Here is a 17,506-nt window from a genome sequence, read left to right as displayed (position 1 = left end):
TCAGTTAAGCATTTGACTCCCCATCTCAGCTCAGGTCAGGATCTCCGTGTTTGTGAGATTGAGCCCCGCGTCAGGCTCTGTGCTGACAACACAGAGCCTGCTTGGAATTCTCTCTCTCTGCCCCTCCGCTGCTCGCATTCTCTCTCTCTCAAAATAAATAAACATTTAAAAACTAATAATATATGGAAAAACCCTTATCACATGTCACACACTTGATGGCAGCTAGTTTTAGACAGAATTTCATCCTCTCAATTTTTACTAGTACACAAATTACCACCATACTTAAGAAGTATTTTTAAAAGCCTTTACATACGACGTTTATTTAAATAAATTAATTATTTCAACATGAAGACAGTTTCTGACCTCATCTAATCTCATAATTACTCAGGGAAGCAAACTCCTGGTTTCTCATAAGCCAGTGTGCTGTATGTTTACATAAATCAATTCATAAAAGGGAAACTACACCTTATTTTTGAGCACAGGCTCTTACCAGACCACAGAAAATTTTTTTTCTGCTTTAAAAAAAAAAAAAAAATCTGAATTCACAGAACTAAATTTTAAGAGGAGATTCCCATTGTAGAATCTTCCTTTAACTAAGGGTCCTTCTAACCCAAGGCATGTTTCCTTACAGATAATTAACACATGAGGTGGAAAAGGAATGGGAAGGCGGGAGAGGTAGCCAGTGTGAAATGTGTGTGCCAGCATTCACTAGCCAGGAACTATCCATCAAGAATTGATACATCTCAGAAATACAAGAAGAAAATAAGAATATCTTTATAAAAAAACGTGACTTACATAGAACTTAAAAAAAAATACAACTATTTTCCAAAGCAAGCTACTCTAGCTTGGGTTCTGAAGCACAAGATGATTATGGAAATTGAGAGATAAAAATATAAATACAGATCAGAGAAAATGGTTTTCAGAAGGGTCGGGAGCTACAAGATAAGCTCCAAACATACACAACAAGATGAAAGGCTAATTCTTACAAGAGAAATGACAAATTTTATCACTCCTTTGACCTGAGGCAAGCTGAAAACTGGGTAGAAAAACAACATATCGAGATGGAAGAAAACGTGGTCCACTAAAATCTGTAGACCTTGTTCTGACAAGGATGGTCACGATTCACGGAATAAAAAGAGTATGTGGAATGGAGAATACAATTGTTAGGTATCAAAGCTGCCTCCTCACACTTTCTGAATACATATCTAACTAGTTCAGAGTTAAACTGTTCAGAGCTGGCCACTGATTTGCTGCAACTGGAGCAGAAGCAGTCCCACTACCAGTGGAAGCAGAACACGGGACCCATGATAAATGATGATGTCAAGCAGAGGGAGCCAAGCCTGAAAATCCCAAGGGCACCGATGAGAGTGAAGAGAGAATTTATTTGTCGTTGCCATTTGTTGTGTTGTTGCCGTTGTTGTTTTTCCAGGACAGAAATACAAAATAAAGCACTGTTCCTTTAGCAGGATTCCAGCTGAAACCCATTCCAGATTCTGAATGCCTGCCCAGATGTTCATACACAACTTCGCTGTATTAAAATCAGTATCAATTTGTCCAAGGTGAACAATACACTATGACCAAGATAACGGAGATCTTTACCAGCAGAAGATGCCATGGCATAATTCAAAATATAGTACATATTTGGTAAACCATGGTAAACCATGTCTTAAAATAGGTTCTTATTTTCCAATTATAGCTATTCAGGTCTCTTCCATAAAACTCCTTCTGTGAATAGTTTTGGGGTAGTTTTTAATCTATCAAAGAGATTCTCTTTCCAATAATTAATAGAATCAAATCGATTTCAAGTTAGCAGTTCTTACAGGTCTCTTTAAGCAGACACTATGATTCCACCTTCTTGTTCTCTAGAAATCCATCAGATGCATGCTGCCACACAGAAGTGCTTTCTTTCCTTGTCATAGTAGCAAAGAGCATATCCATCATCCCCAAGGTTTCTAGTAGTTCTCTTTGGTAATCAATCTCTTTCTCTACAAGTCCTTGAAGTAATAAAAACTTTTTGTCAACTACGGGTGACTGACCAATCACAGGAAGATATATATCTGGAAAGAGAAATAAAACACATTAATGGTAAGTATCTTTCTAAACAATAAACGAATAGCCAATGTTTAGGAAAAGTGTAAAAATATTACCTACAAAGGTACTGAAAAATCTGTACTTATTTTACAATTTATGATTTATAGAAGGCAAACAGTCCAACTGAATAAATGTATTCAAAAAGAAATAATTACAGAAAGTAAACTGTAGAGGTTCTTATTTCATTTTCTCATTAAAAAATAGTCATCATTAGTGATGTCTAAGACAAAGTTCTTTAGTTATAATTATTCTCAGCAATTCAGAACTACTGTAAACATTTTACTTCCTTTAAAATGCACTGTTTTGCTAATGTTGTTTGTTTTCTTCATGATAATCTCTACTGGAGAATTGATAAAACAAGATATTGTAATCTATTTGATTTCATTATCTGACACCTCTAGTGTTGCAAGCATGCTAGGATTTTTCAGGTTTTAACAACTACTCACCAATAATTATTTCAGCAGCATTGATCAAAACAGGGGCAAATCTTGGCTGAGAAAGATTCCTAAAAAGCAAAAATTGTTTACTGAAACTTGTAATCTTTCCCAAAAGGTCCTTAAAATAGATTTCCTGAATTGTTCCTTCAGTTGTCTACAAAGGTCAATCTAAAAGTAAATGTCTCTCATTTGAGATAAAGAAGGATTTCCGATGCAAAATACAGGTTTCATGACATAAAACATACCGTATCAAAAAATTAAGAACACGACTGATTTCCTTTTCATCCCGGCCTGCAAGGGCATTTGCAAGGACTCCTCTTCGATTTAGCTCCTTTATGATGGAAACTGTAATCTCAGGTGTCTTTATTGTACAACTAGGCTAGAAAAATTTTCAGAGTCAACACGAGCAGATAAGACATCAAAGGAAAAAGATCATAGTCTTGGAACTCACTAACAATTACCGAAGTTAAATAGGTTTTTATCTTCACAGTTTGGAGTAATGGTAATGCACAAGACAAGTAATAAAATGAGTCTTTTAAAAATATGCTCCTTATGGGTTCATCAACTGTAACAAATGTACCATTTTGGTGGGGGATGCTAGTAATAGGAGAGGCTATGTATGTGTAGGGCAGGGAATATATGGGAAATCTCTGTACCTTTCCCTCAATTTTGCTGTGAATCTAAAACTGTTCTAAAAAACTAAAGTCTTACTAAAAATAAAAATAAAATTTAAAACACACACACACACACACACACACACACACACACACACAGCATATTGTATGTATGTATACATGCTCCTCACTTACCTCAAGGACTCTGTCAAGTGCTTTAGAGACCCGGAAGTTTTTCAGATCCCTGTCATATAATTCTAGGTGTTTCTTTGATGGCCTGTTGATCAAAATGTCATCCTGTATTACAAAGCAAATTTATAAAGAAAAATCAGTTTCTGTATAGAGTTGCATTGAAAACAAATTTTTTCATAGTGGTATTTTTTTACACCAGGGTGACCCTGAACTGCGTAATAAATACCAGGCATATGCCAAGAATGCAGACTAATTGAAAATGGAATACTTTGCCACATCAATGTATTATTAACTCTCCTATGACTTAACTTATAACATATACACAACACCTCACTCTGGGCAAATAGTACTCATTTCAGTTCTCTTTACGTGGCAGCCTACGTGACCTAGCAGAAAGAGAAACCAAGAATGTGAGAAACAGATCTAGGCCCAACAACTCTGGTAACCAGTAACGAAATGCTACATAGACTGTAACTTCTTTGTATCTCCATCTCCTCAGATGCCAAATGGGGATATAACTGGCTCTGCTACTGTTCAGGGTTGTTTAGGACATTCAATCAGATACCATATGAAAGATACCGTTTTTGAAAAAATTTTTTTTCCCCAACGTTTTTATCTATTTTTGGGACAGAGAGAGACAGAGCATGAATGGGGGAGGGGCAGAGAGAGAGGGAGACACAGAATCGGAAACAGGCTCCAGGCTCTGAGCCATCAGCCCAGAGCCTGACGCGGGGCTCGAACTCCCGGACCGTGAGATCGTGACCTGGCTGAAGTCGGATGCTTAACCGACTGCGCCACCCAGGCGCCCCTATTTTTGAATACAGTAAAATACTGTAACATTATAATGATCCAGGATATTAAAGTACTCCTTATTCCCCAGTACTTATTAATAATGTTCCCAATCTAGCAATCTGGAGAGAGAGCTAATGTAGACAAAAGCAAAATAAAGCTAAATGCCATGTGAACTACACGTTCCAGTAACGTGCAGGGACGGAGTTGACTACTCTAACAAACTACACCATCTAAAAAGAAAATGTAAGAAATACACAAATACCCGTTGCTTCATGTAATTTTTTCCTTTAATAAAAGTTCGATACGCAGGCCTTCTTCTCCTGGGAAGAGAATCCTTCTTTGCTTCAGATTTCCTATGTTTAACACTTAGTATTCCATTGGTCATTCCCACAACTATTGTCTCATCTTCATGCTAAAAGCAATTAGAAATATAAGTTAGTCTATTCCTAACACATCATTTATCTTACTTTTTCTTCAAAACGCCATTTATAAAGCGTTTTCTGCTTATCCGCACTTTCACAAGAGTTCCATTCAGATAGAGATACTTTGCCTAACAATGATCTACGCAAAAAGTCAGAACAAATCATTTTTTCTTCCAGGATATGATTTTACTGATAGAACATGTTATATCCAGTGTAAATTATCACTGGCACTTTGTATAATAATACAGAATTAATGACATCTTGAGGAACTTCTAAAATAATTTTTTTCCTACATCCTCTTACTAGGAAAAGGATTGTGTGATGGCATGACTTTCCACAGTCTGGCCAAGAGAATATTTTATAATAAGCTTTTCCTCTTCTAATTCAGATTTCTATATGATGTATTCAAATTTCCTCTTCTTCCACGGCTCATGAAACTTGACAGTGGACATTCCAGAAAGAGCATCAACAAAGACAAGCACATTCACTTTGTTATCTCCTTCTCTCTCTCCTCTTTTTTTTTTCCCCCTCAGAGAGCCAATGTGACTTTCTAGAGTATGTTAACCCTAAGTTAAATGTGTTGAAAAGAGATTTAACAATTTCCCAGATCCTGTCTTTAGAGTTAACAATGCCTACAGCTGTACTCAGTTTGAAGCTGTATGGTGAACAAGACCTAAATCTCAATTCATACTAAATTACTGGGACAAGTCATATAATAGCAACTGTCTTAACTATTTCATGTGGCAAGAAGAAAATAAGATTTATTCAAATACAAAGATAAACTGTAAAATTCCATTTCAGTTTCACTCAACAATGTTAATGAAAGCTTTAAAAAGGGCTAAAAATACTTACTGCAAGTGCAAGACTCAAAATTGAAGCTGCATAATCAAAACTGTGGACTACTTTATAGGAAGTCGTGCTATATATTTTCACCTTCCTGATAAAAAGGAAAGGTTTGTCATAAATCACCTTGGAAAGGAGTATAAAATGCAAATTTTCTACTTTTTAGAAATATATAAACATTAAATTTTACACATCAATGAAGGAAAATAACAATTAATAACATTAACTGCAAACTAATTCATCACTGAATCTTTTACAACTGAACTATTTGTCAGCACTAGCCATGTCTGTACAAAGACCTGACTAGTCACCAGAAGAACAGACCGCGAACCAACGTAGCCTGAAGATGACACGTGAGAGTAAAGAAAAAGTATCAAAGCCCACTGGAAGTCAAAAGAGCAGGGTTTCTCAATGTTAGCATGCTCTGCACCATGGGCCAGATCAGTCTTTGTTGTGGAGGCTGTTCTGTGCACTGCAGGAAGCTCAGCAGCATCCTGAACCACTACCCACTGCAGGCCAGCAGCTCACCACTCCCAACTGGTGCCAACAACCCAAAATGTCTCCAGCTGCTGCCATGCATCCTCTTGGAGACACAAGTCACTGTGGGCTGAGAACCGTGAACAGAGCCAACTCACACTTGATTTTTGAGGGACACATCTAAAACCTGAGTCCCAGGGGCGCCTGCGTGGCTCAGTTGGTTAAGCGTCCGACTTCAGCTCAGGACACAATCTTGCAATCCATGAGTTCAAGCCCTGCGTCGGGCTCTGTGCTGACAGCTCAGAGCCTGGAGGCTCCTTCAGATTCTGTGTCTCCCTCTCTTTCTGCCTCACCCCCCCACTTGCACTCACTCTCTCTCTCTCTCTCTCTCTCTCTCTCTCAAAAAAATAAACATACATTTAAAAAAAGCTTTTTTTTAAACTCGAGTCCCAAATTGCCTAGTAACACCATTTCAGAGAATCTGCTACCTAATTTACATAATAAATTCCTTTCTGTTTAAAATATTTTCTAGGGGCGCCTGGGTGGCGCAGTCGGTTAAGCGTCCGACTTCAGCCAGGTCACGATCTCGCGGTCCGTGAGTTCGAGCCCCGCGTCAGGCTCTGGGCTGATGGCTCAGAGCCTGGAGCCTGTTTCCGATTCTGTGTCTCCCTCTCTCTCTGCCCCTCCCCCGTTCATGCTCTGTCTCTCTCTGTCCCAAAAATAAATAAACGTTGAAAAAAAAAATTAAAATATTTTCTAGCTTTTAAAATATGTATTAAGCATACTGAAAAACCAAGGCTTTCCATAATAGTGAAAATAGGAAATATGGAAACAAAATGACCAAAAACAAACGAATGTAAGTAACTACAAGAATTGTGCCATAGTTCTAGCCACATGCTACTGAGCACTTGAAGGGTGGTTATGAAAATGAAGAGCCAAATTTTCAATTTTACTTGATTTTAATTAACTTATTTTAATTTTAAAACTGAGGCAGTATTAAAACATTTTTCTGTTAAACAAAACTATATTTCACTTTAATCACTATAAATTACCACATCATAGGGCACATATTGGATGCTTAATTTGTCTCTAGTCTCTTGGTAATAATTTTTACACGGATTACGCGTTGAAATGATATTTTAGATACATTGAACTAAATGAAACATATTATTAAATTAATTTTACCTAGTTCCTTTTGCCTTTCTGTGGCTACTTCAATATTTAAAACTACATATGTAGCCCACATCTTATTTCTGTTGGCCAGCACTGTTCTAGAACTTTAACTAATGGAATACTAATGCTTATATAAAAAAGGAATATTTGAATCACGTTCAAGTATAGAAATTTTCACATACAATTTTAAGTTTTGAAGAATATAAGCTAGAATGTATACATACACTCAGAAGAAATCTTTTAAAATATACAAATATATACACAAAGGATTTTTTAAAGCCACAGAATAACAGACTATTTTAAGATTAACGTTCAAATGGTTCAATAAAATTCCTTAAGTATGCAAGTTAACACACTAAATTTTGTCAAGTGAGAAAATAAGTTTACTGTATTGTAAATAAAAGGTCAAAACTATTTTCAACTCAATAGCTTTTCAAAGAAGTCATTTGACAGAACATTTATTTCATCACAAATACTGCAGAAATAACTCATTTTCTCAAGCAGTAAATATTTCTACAATACCAATAATAAGGAAAGAAAATGAAAATGCTAACCTATCCAGTGACCCAGAGAGTAACCTCTGTCCAGAGCTGCTCAGATATAAACATGTCACAGTTTTATGATGATTTTTCAAAGATACTAGCAACTGTCCTCCTTTTAGTACGTCCCAGATTTTAACATAACGACCTCCTATAGAAAGAAATCGTCATTAGTTTGAAATTCTGCCTCTACATTCAATAGTTTCAAGATTTGAAAAGCATTCTTTACTAGACACTGCACAGCATGGAGGTGAAGTGAAGGGTTCTGCAAAACTGCCTAGTTTCAATGCTGTCTCTATCATTTATTGAGTTTGTAACTGATGATAACAAATAGTTCCTACCACGAAGAACTGTTACAACGAAAAATTATTGCATACCTGTAAAGTTCACAGAACTTTACAATAAATATAAATATAATAAAAAGTATAACCAAAATGGATTTTAAGAAAATTGTAATAAAATCATTCTGCAAAAGAAACATGTCACTACAGAAATGAAATAATATAGTTTTATTTCCTAAAAAGTTTGTGAATCCTAACAAAACTGAAAAATTTCCCTATCACTTCTACTCTAAGAGTTAGAAGCGTCCTTAAAGGCAATTTAATCTAATAGTTTAAAAAGAATTCTTTTACTATAGCATCTTCTATTTCAATGAAATATTACACAGAAGTCTAGAAGGTAAAATTGAAGAATGAGTTGGAGAGGGGGGAGCAAAGGTCTTACCTATCCTGCCTGGGAAACCGGGCCTGGGAGCCAATTCATAGTCCCTCTCTCACCGCATGTGGCAGCTCATGAGAGCACAGTTTAAAACAAGTGATCCTAGCCAAACTCTCATTTTCAAAGTCTAAAGGAGTTAAGGGATTTTCCAAGGTCATACAATTAACTAGTGACACAGTGGAGATTAGCATACACGCGTCCATTCTCCCCATTCAGCTTGTTTCCATTTCTCAAAATAACATCAAGAAAAATGGATACATCTGACAATGTCATCAATTTATTTTGAAACTAAACAGGTACTGGGGAAGAAGTACAAAACAGGGTAATTTCTATTCGGGTTTTAGAATTAAGAAAAAAAATCTATACACACAGCCATATACGTGCTATGAATTATACACACCACCTTTGTATTCTAATGTCAACACATTAACTTTGACTTGATAAATCAAAGAAGCCGATTTATTTCTTCAATTCTCATTTTGAAAACGCTCTAGGATCAACATTACAGAAAAATACCTCAGTTCCAGCTTGATGAAAAACGTACCAAGACCCCTTTTGAACGCCACATTATACCCTCCTCCAGAACTACTGACTATTTTCTGGACAAAGTCACTTCACTCAAAAGAGACAAAAACAGACAAGCCTGATTCTAGAATTGAAAGAACTGTGATCTCTTTCAACCTAAGACCTCTTAGGTAGGAATAACAGGCATACAACCTGGATTTCTGGCTTATATACACAATGCAGGCTCTCGAGTTCTGGGATTTCAGATCTGCCACTCTATCGCGGACAAATTACTTTAAAAACTTTTATTTATTTCCTTAGTTGCAAAATAGGGAGAAAACTCACTCACTTCTAGGCTCAATAATTTGTATGTAAGAGCCCAGTACCTGGCTCACATTAGGTAGTCAATAAATAATAACTGCTTGCTTGTCCTGTTTATCAATTGAGCAAAACCTAGGTATGTAATTCAAGTGCACAATATTAAATTATAAAAAGTAACTGATAAAGACATAACTGACTCAAAACCAACTATATAGGTAAAAGCAATTTTTAAAATACCTGCTGATACCAGAAGACCTCCAGAGGGAAAGAGCAGGACACTCTCCACTGGCTGCCCATGCTCAACAGAGATCACACTCTTATTGGTTCGTGCGTCAAACATCTTGAGGGTATGATCATATGACCCTAAAATGTCAATTTTGGTATTAGGTGAGTTTCGTTACTCAAATCAACAAAAACTAAATATACGTGTGTGTATGCAAACAAATCTGAAAAGGAGAAAGGGCTTAGATAAAATTTAAAGACACATATGTACGTTCATGATGACAAAGTACCTACAAACTCTGGGACCACTGATTATTTCTGAAAAAGCATTACTATACCATACTATATCATATAGGATCTTAAACTATTCCCATCTTCAAGTTATTGTCACTACTCAATCACGTGGGAACCTCTGCACAAGCACCCACAAAGACTGAACTCCATTATCTTTGTTTCTCAGCTGCTTGGAGGCTCTGTGAAAACCAGAGTACTAAACCATAGTTCAGACACTCATGTTTTCAAGGAAGCCTTATGTTTCCAAACACACTTGGAAGACAATAAGAACAATCACCAAAAGAAGAAAAAGAATTGGATAAACAGAAACATATTCCTTTATAAAATTTTTTACATTGCTCTATCCCAAAAGAGTCCCAAAGCAGCATCAAATTATATCGCAATAAAATGATCAACTTCAGGAGGGAAAAACAGTTCACCAACCTGTTACAAAGAGATCTGGGTTCAGTTTGCTAGCACATCCACACCTCACATAATCAGAATGTTCTTTGAATGTCAGAATTTCTTTGGAGTTTGGAATATCCCACAATTTAACCGTATAATCATCAGCCCCAGAGACCACATGATATTTGTCAGCTGTAAAATCGACTGTATGAACTGCTCTAAAAAATTAAGGATCAATATGTTAAACAGCAAGAAAAAAACTAACATAAAACATAAAACTCTGCTTTTCTCCAAATAACAAAAAAAGCTCAGTTTTAGGGAGTAATTGTAGGGGGAAATCATGAGAGAAAAATCTTTAAAACAGATATCCGTCCCTAACCCAATTTAAAATTCTAAATACCGTTACACTATGAAGTTAATAATATTCAACAGCCTTACAAGTTATTTTCTATACGTTAACAATTCTACAAAACTGCTCAATAAAGGTAAACGTTCTAAATGTTGGAGCAAAGGTACTTTTAATTTAAAAACTTTCAAAATGGGGGACGGGCGCCTGGGTGGCTCAGTTGGTTGAGTGCTGACAGCACAGAACATGCTTGGGATTCTCTCTCTGCTCCTCCCCCGCTCACTCACACCCTCTCTCTCTCTCTCTCTCTCTCAAAATAAATGGATAAACACTTAAAAAAATTTTCAGGGGCACCTGCGTGGCTCAGTCAGTTAAGCTTCTGATTCTTGATTTTAGCTCAGGCCATGACCTCACGGTCTCTAGGATCGAGTCCCACGTCAGGCTCTGTGCTGACAGCAACAGAGCCTGCTTGGGATTCTCTCTCTCCCCCTCTCCCAAAATAAATAAACTTACTTAAAAAAAATATTTCAAACTGGGTAGTTCTTTACAAAATTCTAAGAAGACTTGACACTAAGTAGGATCATGTTAAGTGAATTTGTTGTATTTTAAATGTTTCACTTATGAGAAAAGACCTTCCTGATAATACACTGTAAAAAACACTTCAGATTTTTAAATCAGTAGCAAATGTCAGAATTGAAAGTGGTAATTCTGATATGAAGTTATAATATAAAATTGCCCTGACCATTTATCAAGGGGAAAATATTAAATTCAAGAAGAAAAAATCAACCTTCCAACTTGCCTTCAAAATGAGGACCTCCATTATAGTTCAGCCTATAGAGTTCTCATTCATAGTTGTGAGGTGCCTTTAGATCAGTGGTTTATAACCTTGACTGATCACAGAACTCACTAAGAAATCACATGAGGGGCGCCTGGGTGGCACAGTCAGTTAAGCGTCCGACTTCAGCCAGGTCACGATCTCGCGGTCTGGGAGTTCGAGCCCCGCGTCAGGCTCTGGGCTGATGGCTCAGAGCATGGAGCCTGTTTCTGATTCTGTGTGTCCCTCTCTCTCTGCCCCTCCCCCGTTCATGCTCTGTCTCTCTCTGTCCCAAAAATAAATAAACGTTGAAAAAAAAAAAAAAAGAAAAAAAGAAATCACATGAAAGCTACAGGAAATCTTCCCGGAAAAACATACATTTCTTCAAATGTCACAAACAATTCTACAGAATTCATGAGCCCCATCAAACTGGACCATAGGACTGGCCTAGATTAAGCACTCTGTCCTTGAACAATCATGAAATAAAGTATATACAGGTACATAATCTTCACAGAACTTCTCTATGTTTTTATTCAAAGCCCCAAAAAAAAAGAAACCAAAAAAGCTTACAACAACAAAACAACAAAGAACACGTAAAAACCAACTGTCTGTAACAATATGGTGACAGATGTTAACTAGACTTATTATTTTGCAACACATACAAATATCGAACATACAACTGAAACGAACATGTTTTGTTAATTATACCTCAGTTAAAAAAAAATTGTTTTTAGATTTTTAAACACTGGCTCTTACTTAGTATGGCCTTCAAAGTGCCTGAGGGGAGCTCTCCCAGTTATATCAAAAAGCTGAACTCCACCATCTTCACTGCCAGCCACAAGCAGTCTACCGTCCTGACGAAAAGTAGCACAGTATGCTGTGTCTTTAAATCGGGAAAAGGTTTTTATAGGTTCTTGAGAATATCGGCCATAAATGTGAATCTATGAAAAGATAAAAAACACAGTACTTAACCAAATGCCTCTAGATCAGTAGTACATATAAAGACACAAAAGAAAAATAAATGTAGTATTATATTTACCCTCGAGGAAGCTGTGACAGCATAATTATATGGAGGCTGCGGAGAAAAGTCTACTTTTGACACTGCACCAAACTCCTTGATCTGAACAGGGGTCTTAACAAAACAAAATACAAAGTATTAACAGAGTTACAACTGGTAAGACTGTTCAAGCATTACATAATTTCTTACTCGATCGTTTCACTTTGTTCTTAGTAACATTTACTAGGTTGTAGCTAATACAGAAGTATGAAAAAGCAAAAAAGGTCCAAATAACATCACCCAGACCATCCTGGCTGTCATTAAAGTAAATAACTATATGGCTGGAAAACCATACTCCACTCTTTCTCTTCAGCTGTGGAGTTTTCTGTGATTATTACTGGGGAGAAAAAGTTATGCCTGTGCCAGCATACATTTAACCATGTATTCTGTAACTGACACAAAGATCACACCATGCAGGCTGTTCTGAACCTCGCTTCCTTTCACTCAATTACACATCTCAGGGGCGCCTGGGTGGCGCAGTCGGTTGAGCGTCCGACTTCAGCCAGGTCACGATCTCGCAGTCCGGGAGTTCGAGCCCCGCGTCGGGCTCTGGGCTGATGGCTCGGATCCTGGAGCCTGTTTCCGATTCTGTGTCTCCCTCTCTCTCTGACCCTCCCCCGTTCATGCTCTGTCTCTCTCTGTCCCAAAAAAATAAATAAACGTTGAAAAAAAAAAAATTACACATCTCAGCTAATTTTTCATATGATCAATAGCTTTGCCGTCCATTATAGGGTACATCATAATTTACTTTACCGGTCCGCTACTAAGGGACACAGGTTTTCCCAGAATTTCTAGCATTACAAATAATACTTTAATCAACATCTATATATCTGTATCTCAGCAAATTTAGGGGACTGTAATCTTTGGGTAAGTTTCAAACTGTGGAACTTACATGGCCAAAAGGTATTTTTATCACGATAGATAATGTGAAACTGCCCTCCAGAAATTCTGCATCAATTTTCCTCCCTCAAGTAGCAGTGATCAAAATTTTTCATTTGTGCCAATATAACAGATGAAAAGTAGTATCCAAATTATTGTGGTAACTGACATTTCTTTATGAGTGAAGCCACAGCTCTTTTATACATTTATTGGTCATTTAAATTTCCTGTTCCATTAACCTCCCAATCCCAATCTTTTTCCACTTTTCTATTTAGTTGTTCATCTTTTAAAAAAAAATAATTTTCAAGCTTTTAAGGATAGTCTAGCAGAATTAATTCTGCATCACTTTCTCCTTAGTTTTGCAAAGGCAAAAAAAATTTTCTCGCATGACATTCAAATTCTAAGATTTAATTCATTTGGCATTCATTAATCATCTATTCTGCGCTAGGTCCTTGTACGATTAAAATGATTAAGCAGTAGGGACTTTTATAAAAAATTCTAAGAAAAAACATCAGCTACCTAATTTTCTACCCAAATTATGAACTGGTGATTGATTCCTTTTAGTTATTAGTTCTCTATTAGAGTATCCAAAGTATAACATATGCTGGAGAAATGAGCATCAGTACAACCCCCTCGTTACTGTCTCCACTTACCTTATAGTTGTTCCAGTACAGTGTGTCTTGGGTGATTTTTTCACCAAGTACAGGATACGTCTGAATAGCTACAGGCTTATAACCAGCCATAATTTCATATAATTGGACTGTTATCCAAGAATAAATAGTTTGAAATTGATGTTAGAAATAATTACAGTGACTCTGCTTTATGTCTGAAAAAGAAAACATTTTAAATACACGTTATTCTTAAACCTGTATAACTTTCACTTTGTGTCTTTTCAAAAGGCTGTGTGGTAGCTTATAGGATTAGTGACCAATAAGCCATTTAATTATAACACAGAAGAGACAACCTTAAGGAAGCAGGTAGAATACAGATAGGACTACCAGAGTGCACCCTCTACTCAGCTATACACAGAAGCTGTACACAAATATTCTCACATCTAACTAGCCAATTTACAACACTTGGAAGTAAGTCTGGCTCAACCATTCATCCAGTAGCCAAAGCAGAAGTGCACTGGCTTGGATTGTTTATTTCTTAACAACAGAAAGCATTAAGGTGAAACTGCAAATAGAAAAGTTTCCTGAAACCAAATTTAAGATAACATTCAATCTATAAGAACACAGTCTAGGGTCTTGACTTCCTGAAAGCCTTAGAAATACCAAGAAGGAAAACAAAGCTAGTATTCTAATGGAAAAGCTTAAAATTAAAAATTTTTTAAATTCTTTTTTAATGTTTATTTACTCTTTGAGAGAGAGAGAGCGCGCGTGCACACAGGCGAGGGGCAGAGAGAGGGAGACAGAATCTGAAACAGGCCTCAGGCTCTGGGCTGTCAGCACAGAGCCCGACGCGGGGCTTGAGCTCACGAACGGTGAGATCATGACCTGAGCCAAAGTTGGATGCTTAACCGATTGAGCCACCCAGGCAACCCGAAAAAGCTTAAAATTAAATTTAAGAAAAGGGGCTCCTGAGTGGCTGAGTCATTAAGCGTCCAACTCTTGATTGCAGCTCAGGTCATGTTCTCCTGGTTCTTGGGATTCAGCCCCACAAAGGGCTCTGTGCTGACAGGGGAACCTGCCTGGGATTCTCTCTGTCTCCCTCTCTCCTCTCTGCCCCCAACTCTAAGAAGAAATAAATAAATAAATATATATTTTTTTAAACAGTGGGATAGGGGCGCCTGGGTGGCGCAGTTGGTTAAGCGTCCGACTTCAGCCAGGTCACGATCTCGCGGTCCGTGAGTTCGAGTCCCGCGTCAGGCTCTGGGCTGATGGCTCAGAGCCTGGAGCCTGTTTCCGATTCTGTGTCTCCCTCTCTCTCTGCCCCTCCCCCGTTCACGCTCTGTCTCTCTCTGTCCCAAAAATAAATAAACGTTGAAAAAAAAATTTTTTTAAACAGTAGGATAAAAATGAATTAAAACTTTTAACTAACATAGAATTAAGCCAAAACATCTCTCCAGAACTATTCAGCTGTAAAAGAGATTCATGTTATCAGTGGTGCAACTCATTGTCTATCCCAAAAAGCCTGGCAACAGTGCATGAGTAATACCAAAATGAATAGGGATGGCATATGCTAAAGGCTATTTTGATGAAACACAGCAATCAATGATTAAAAGGAAGGAAATGTTTCTGTTCATTCAAGTACCTACACTGTATAGGGCACTGTTCTAGGCTCTGGAGATACTATGTTCAGTAACACAGATATGGGTCAGTGCTTTCACACACTCCAATATTCTCCATTTTAGGTGGTGATTGGCAGAATCTAGGACTATGGAATCAGCTTTGACTTGTCCTTCCTCTTCACTTTTAACATCCAAGTAGTTAAGATGATTTTACCTCCCAGATCTTTCTAAACCTCCATCATGTCCACTCTACCAAGTTCCACTGCCCTAATCAGATCTTCTCATCTACTGATATGGTGCAGTATAAGGGCTCCTGACTCCCTCATTCATCTTTCAAATAGCCATCAGCAAGATCCAGCTTTTGCTACAAAGCCCAACCTTGCCTGAAAATAAAGGTCTAAGCTCCCTAACATGGCAGGTGATCTGGCCCTTGCTTACCTTTCCAGCTTCACTTCTTTGTTACTCCCTTTTAACACAGCATTCTCTTTCTTCTCTCATTCTTTGCTCATTTGTCCTCTTTTGCCAGGAATGATCTCCATCTACCCACTTGCTGTTTATCATTTAAAGCTCAACTCAAGAATCACATCCCCCAGGAAACCTTCTGTGAACTAATCCTACTTCACTCTGCATATTTCTGTCACTGTGCATAGTAAAATTGCATTTGTAATGATCTCTTTTTCCTACTAAACTGAACATTTTGTACCTGGAAGATTTTTTTTAAGTGCTCAAAGAAAACTTGTGGAAGGAAGGAAAGAAAGCATTATGTTGGGTTCTATGGAAAAACACAAAATTAAAATCACAAATGGTGTCTGTAATATGCACATTACTACACAGCAAGAGTCAACAAACTTCTTCTGCAAGGAACCAGAAGATAAATATCTTAAGCTTTGCTGACCAACAGGCAAAATGGAGAATATCATGTTGTTACAAGAAAGCAAGGAAGAAAAAAAATCCCAATTTTTTACTACCCCCCCCTAATAATTATGAGTACAATTTTATGTTTATAAATGAAAAGAATGAGATTTATGGAGGCGGGGAATAATATTTTACTCACTTCGGGTTCAACGTGCTTCCTAGCATCAAACAGATTGCAAACAGTTACCTGTAAAACAATTCTAGGCTCACTGGCAGGCGAAAAGAAACCATCACTTGCCCAGATTTAGCCTGCGGCTCCTTCCCTTACTAGCATACAGGCAAAGCCATCCCTTACTAGAATATCGGCAAAGGAATACCTAACTCTGCCTCGAGAGAAACAGTTTAAAGCTTTAAATGTTTACAAGTGAGGAGTAGTAGTGGTTTGCCAGATAAAAGTGAGATACAGCACTGGAGGAGAGGGAGAGGGGGAACACGACACAATACAAAGGCATGCAGGCAAGAAATGATGTGAAAATGAATAAGAAAATGATCAGGGACAGGTCAGAGCCTGAGAAACTGAAAGTAAATGAATAGATACTACTACAATCCGACGCAGAATAACAGATATATGCTATAAGTAACGTACAAAGTACTAAGCGCTCAAAAAAGATTTTTAATTCTAACCGGGAGGCTCCCAGAAAGATTCACAGTGCATTTCAGCTCGGCCTTGACGTATAAGATCAAAACAGACTGACCTCTTAAGATGAGCACAAGCGCGCGGGGTGAGGGCAGCATTCGAAACCGAGGGAACATCATTAGCAAAGACAGAGATGGAAATTTGCCCATTGCCTCGGAGGGATGCGCATTAATAACGGTGCACAAGCGAGAATGTGGTCGTAGAAGGGGCAAATATGGGTCGAAGCTAAGCGGTGGGGATCCTGAGAGGTTGGTTAAAGAGTTTCAGCCCGTCTGCGAAGACTGGGAAGCCCCAGAGGAGCACGCGAGGTAGCAAAGCAGGCCCGACGTGAGTCCGGACTGCGCCCACCAGGAGCCGCCTTCACCTACCTCCGATAGGCCCCGCGGGTCCGCCGGGACACTTTGTGTCCAAGGAGAATTTCTTGGATTCGGCCAGCCCCCACCCGGACTATTAAAGCTCACTCGCGGAAGATCACGCGGACTCTACACGGCGCCGCCGAGACACAGAGAGGGCAGAACTACCTGGCCGGTCGCACAAAAGTGACGTAAGGGCGTAGGCTCACGTGACTTACGCGGCCAGGAGTCGTAGGGGCGGGTCAGGGGGGCG

General features: G+C 38.1%; 1 protein-coding gene across 1 annotated transcript; it reads right to left on the bottom strand.

The window, feature by feature from the left end:
* Positions 1-750: 750 nt before the first annotated feature.
* On the bottom strand, positions 751-17,416 carry UTP15 (UTP15 small subunit processome component). The gene is made up of 13 exons (XM_047872152.1): positions 17,269-17,416; positions 13,772-13,944; positions 12,222-12,314; positions 11,939-12,123; positions 10,062-10,240; positions 9,360-9,485; positions 7,596-7,731; positions 5,401-5,485; positions 4,389-4,538; positions 3,338-3,439; positions 2,774-2,907; positions 2,538-2,596; positions 751-2,057 (listed from the first exon to the last, which is right to left on the bottom strand). Exons 2-13 carry the CDS (start codon positions 13,859-13,861, stop codon positions 1,840-1,842), a joined length of 1,557 nt encoding a protein of 518 aa, XP_047728108.1. The 5' UTR covers positions 13,862-13,944; positions 17,269-17,416; the 3' UTR covers positions 751-1,839.
* Positions 17,417-17,506: the final 90 nt, after the last annotated feature.

This window comes from Prionailurus viverrinus, chromosome A1, assembly GCF_022837055.1.
Source record: "Prionailurus viverrinus isolate Anna chromosome A1, UM_Priviv_1.0, whole genome shotgun sequence".
Classification (NCBI taxonomy): domain Eukaryota; kingdom Metazoa; phylum Chordata; class Mammalia; order Carnivora; family Felidae; genus Prionailurus; species Prionailurus viverrinus.
The sequence above is the reverse complement of the archived record's forward strand: the minus strand, read 5'-3'. Positions and strand labels throughout refer to the sequence as shown.

Coding starts and splice junctions, on each gene's coding strand:
- UTP15 (XM_047872152.1), bottom strand. CDS start 13,861: ATGGCTGGTTATAAGCCTGTAGCTATTCAGACGTATCCTGTACTTGGT. Junction 10,241..11,938: donor CACTTTGAAGGCCATACTAA/GTAAGAGCCAGT, acceptor TTAATTTTTTAG/AGCAGTTCATACAGTCGATT. Junction 7,732..9,359: donor AGGTCTTCTGGTATCAGCAG/GTATTTTAAAAA, acceptor TTCTTTCTATAG/GAGGTCGTTATGTTAAAATC.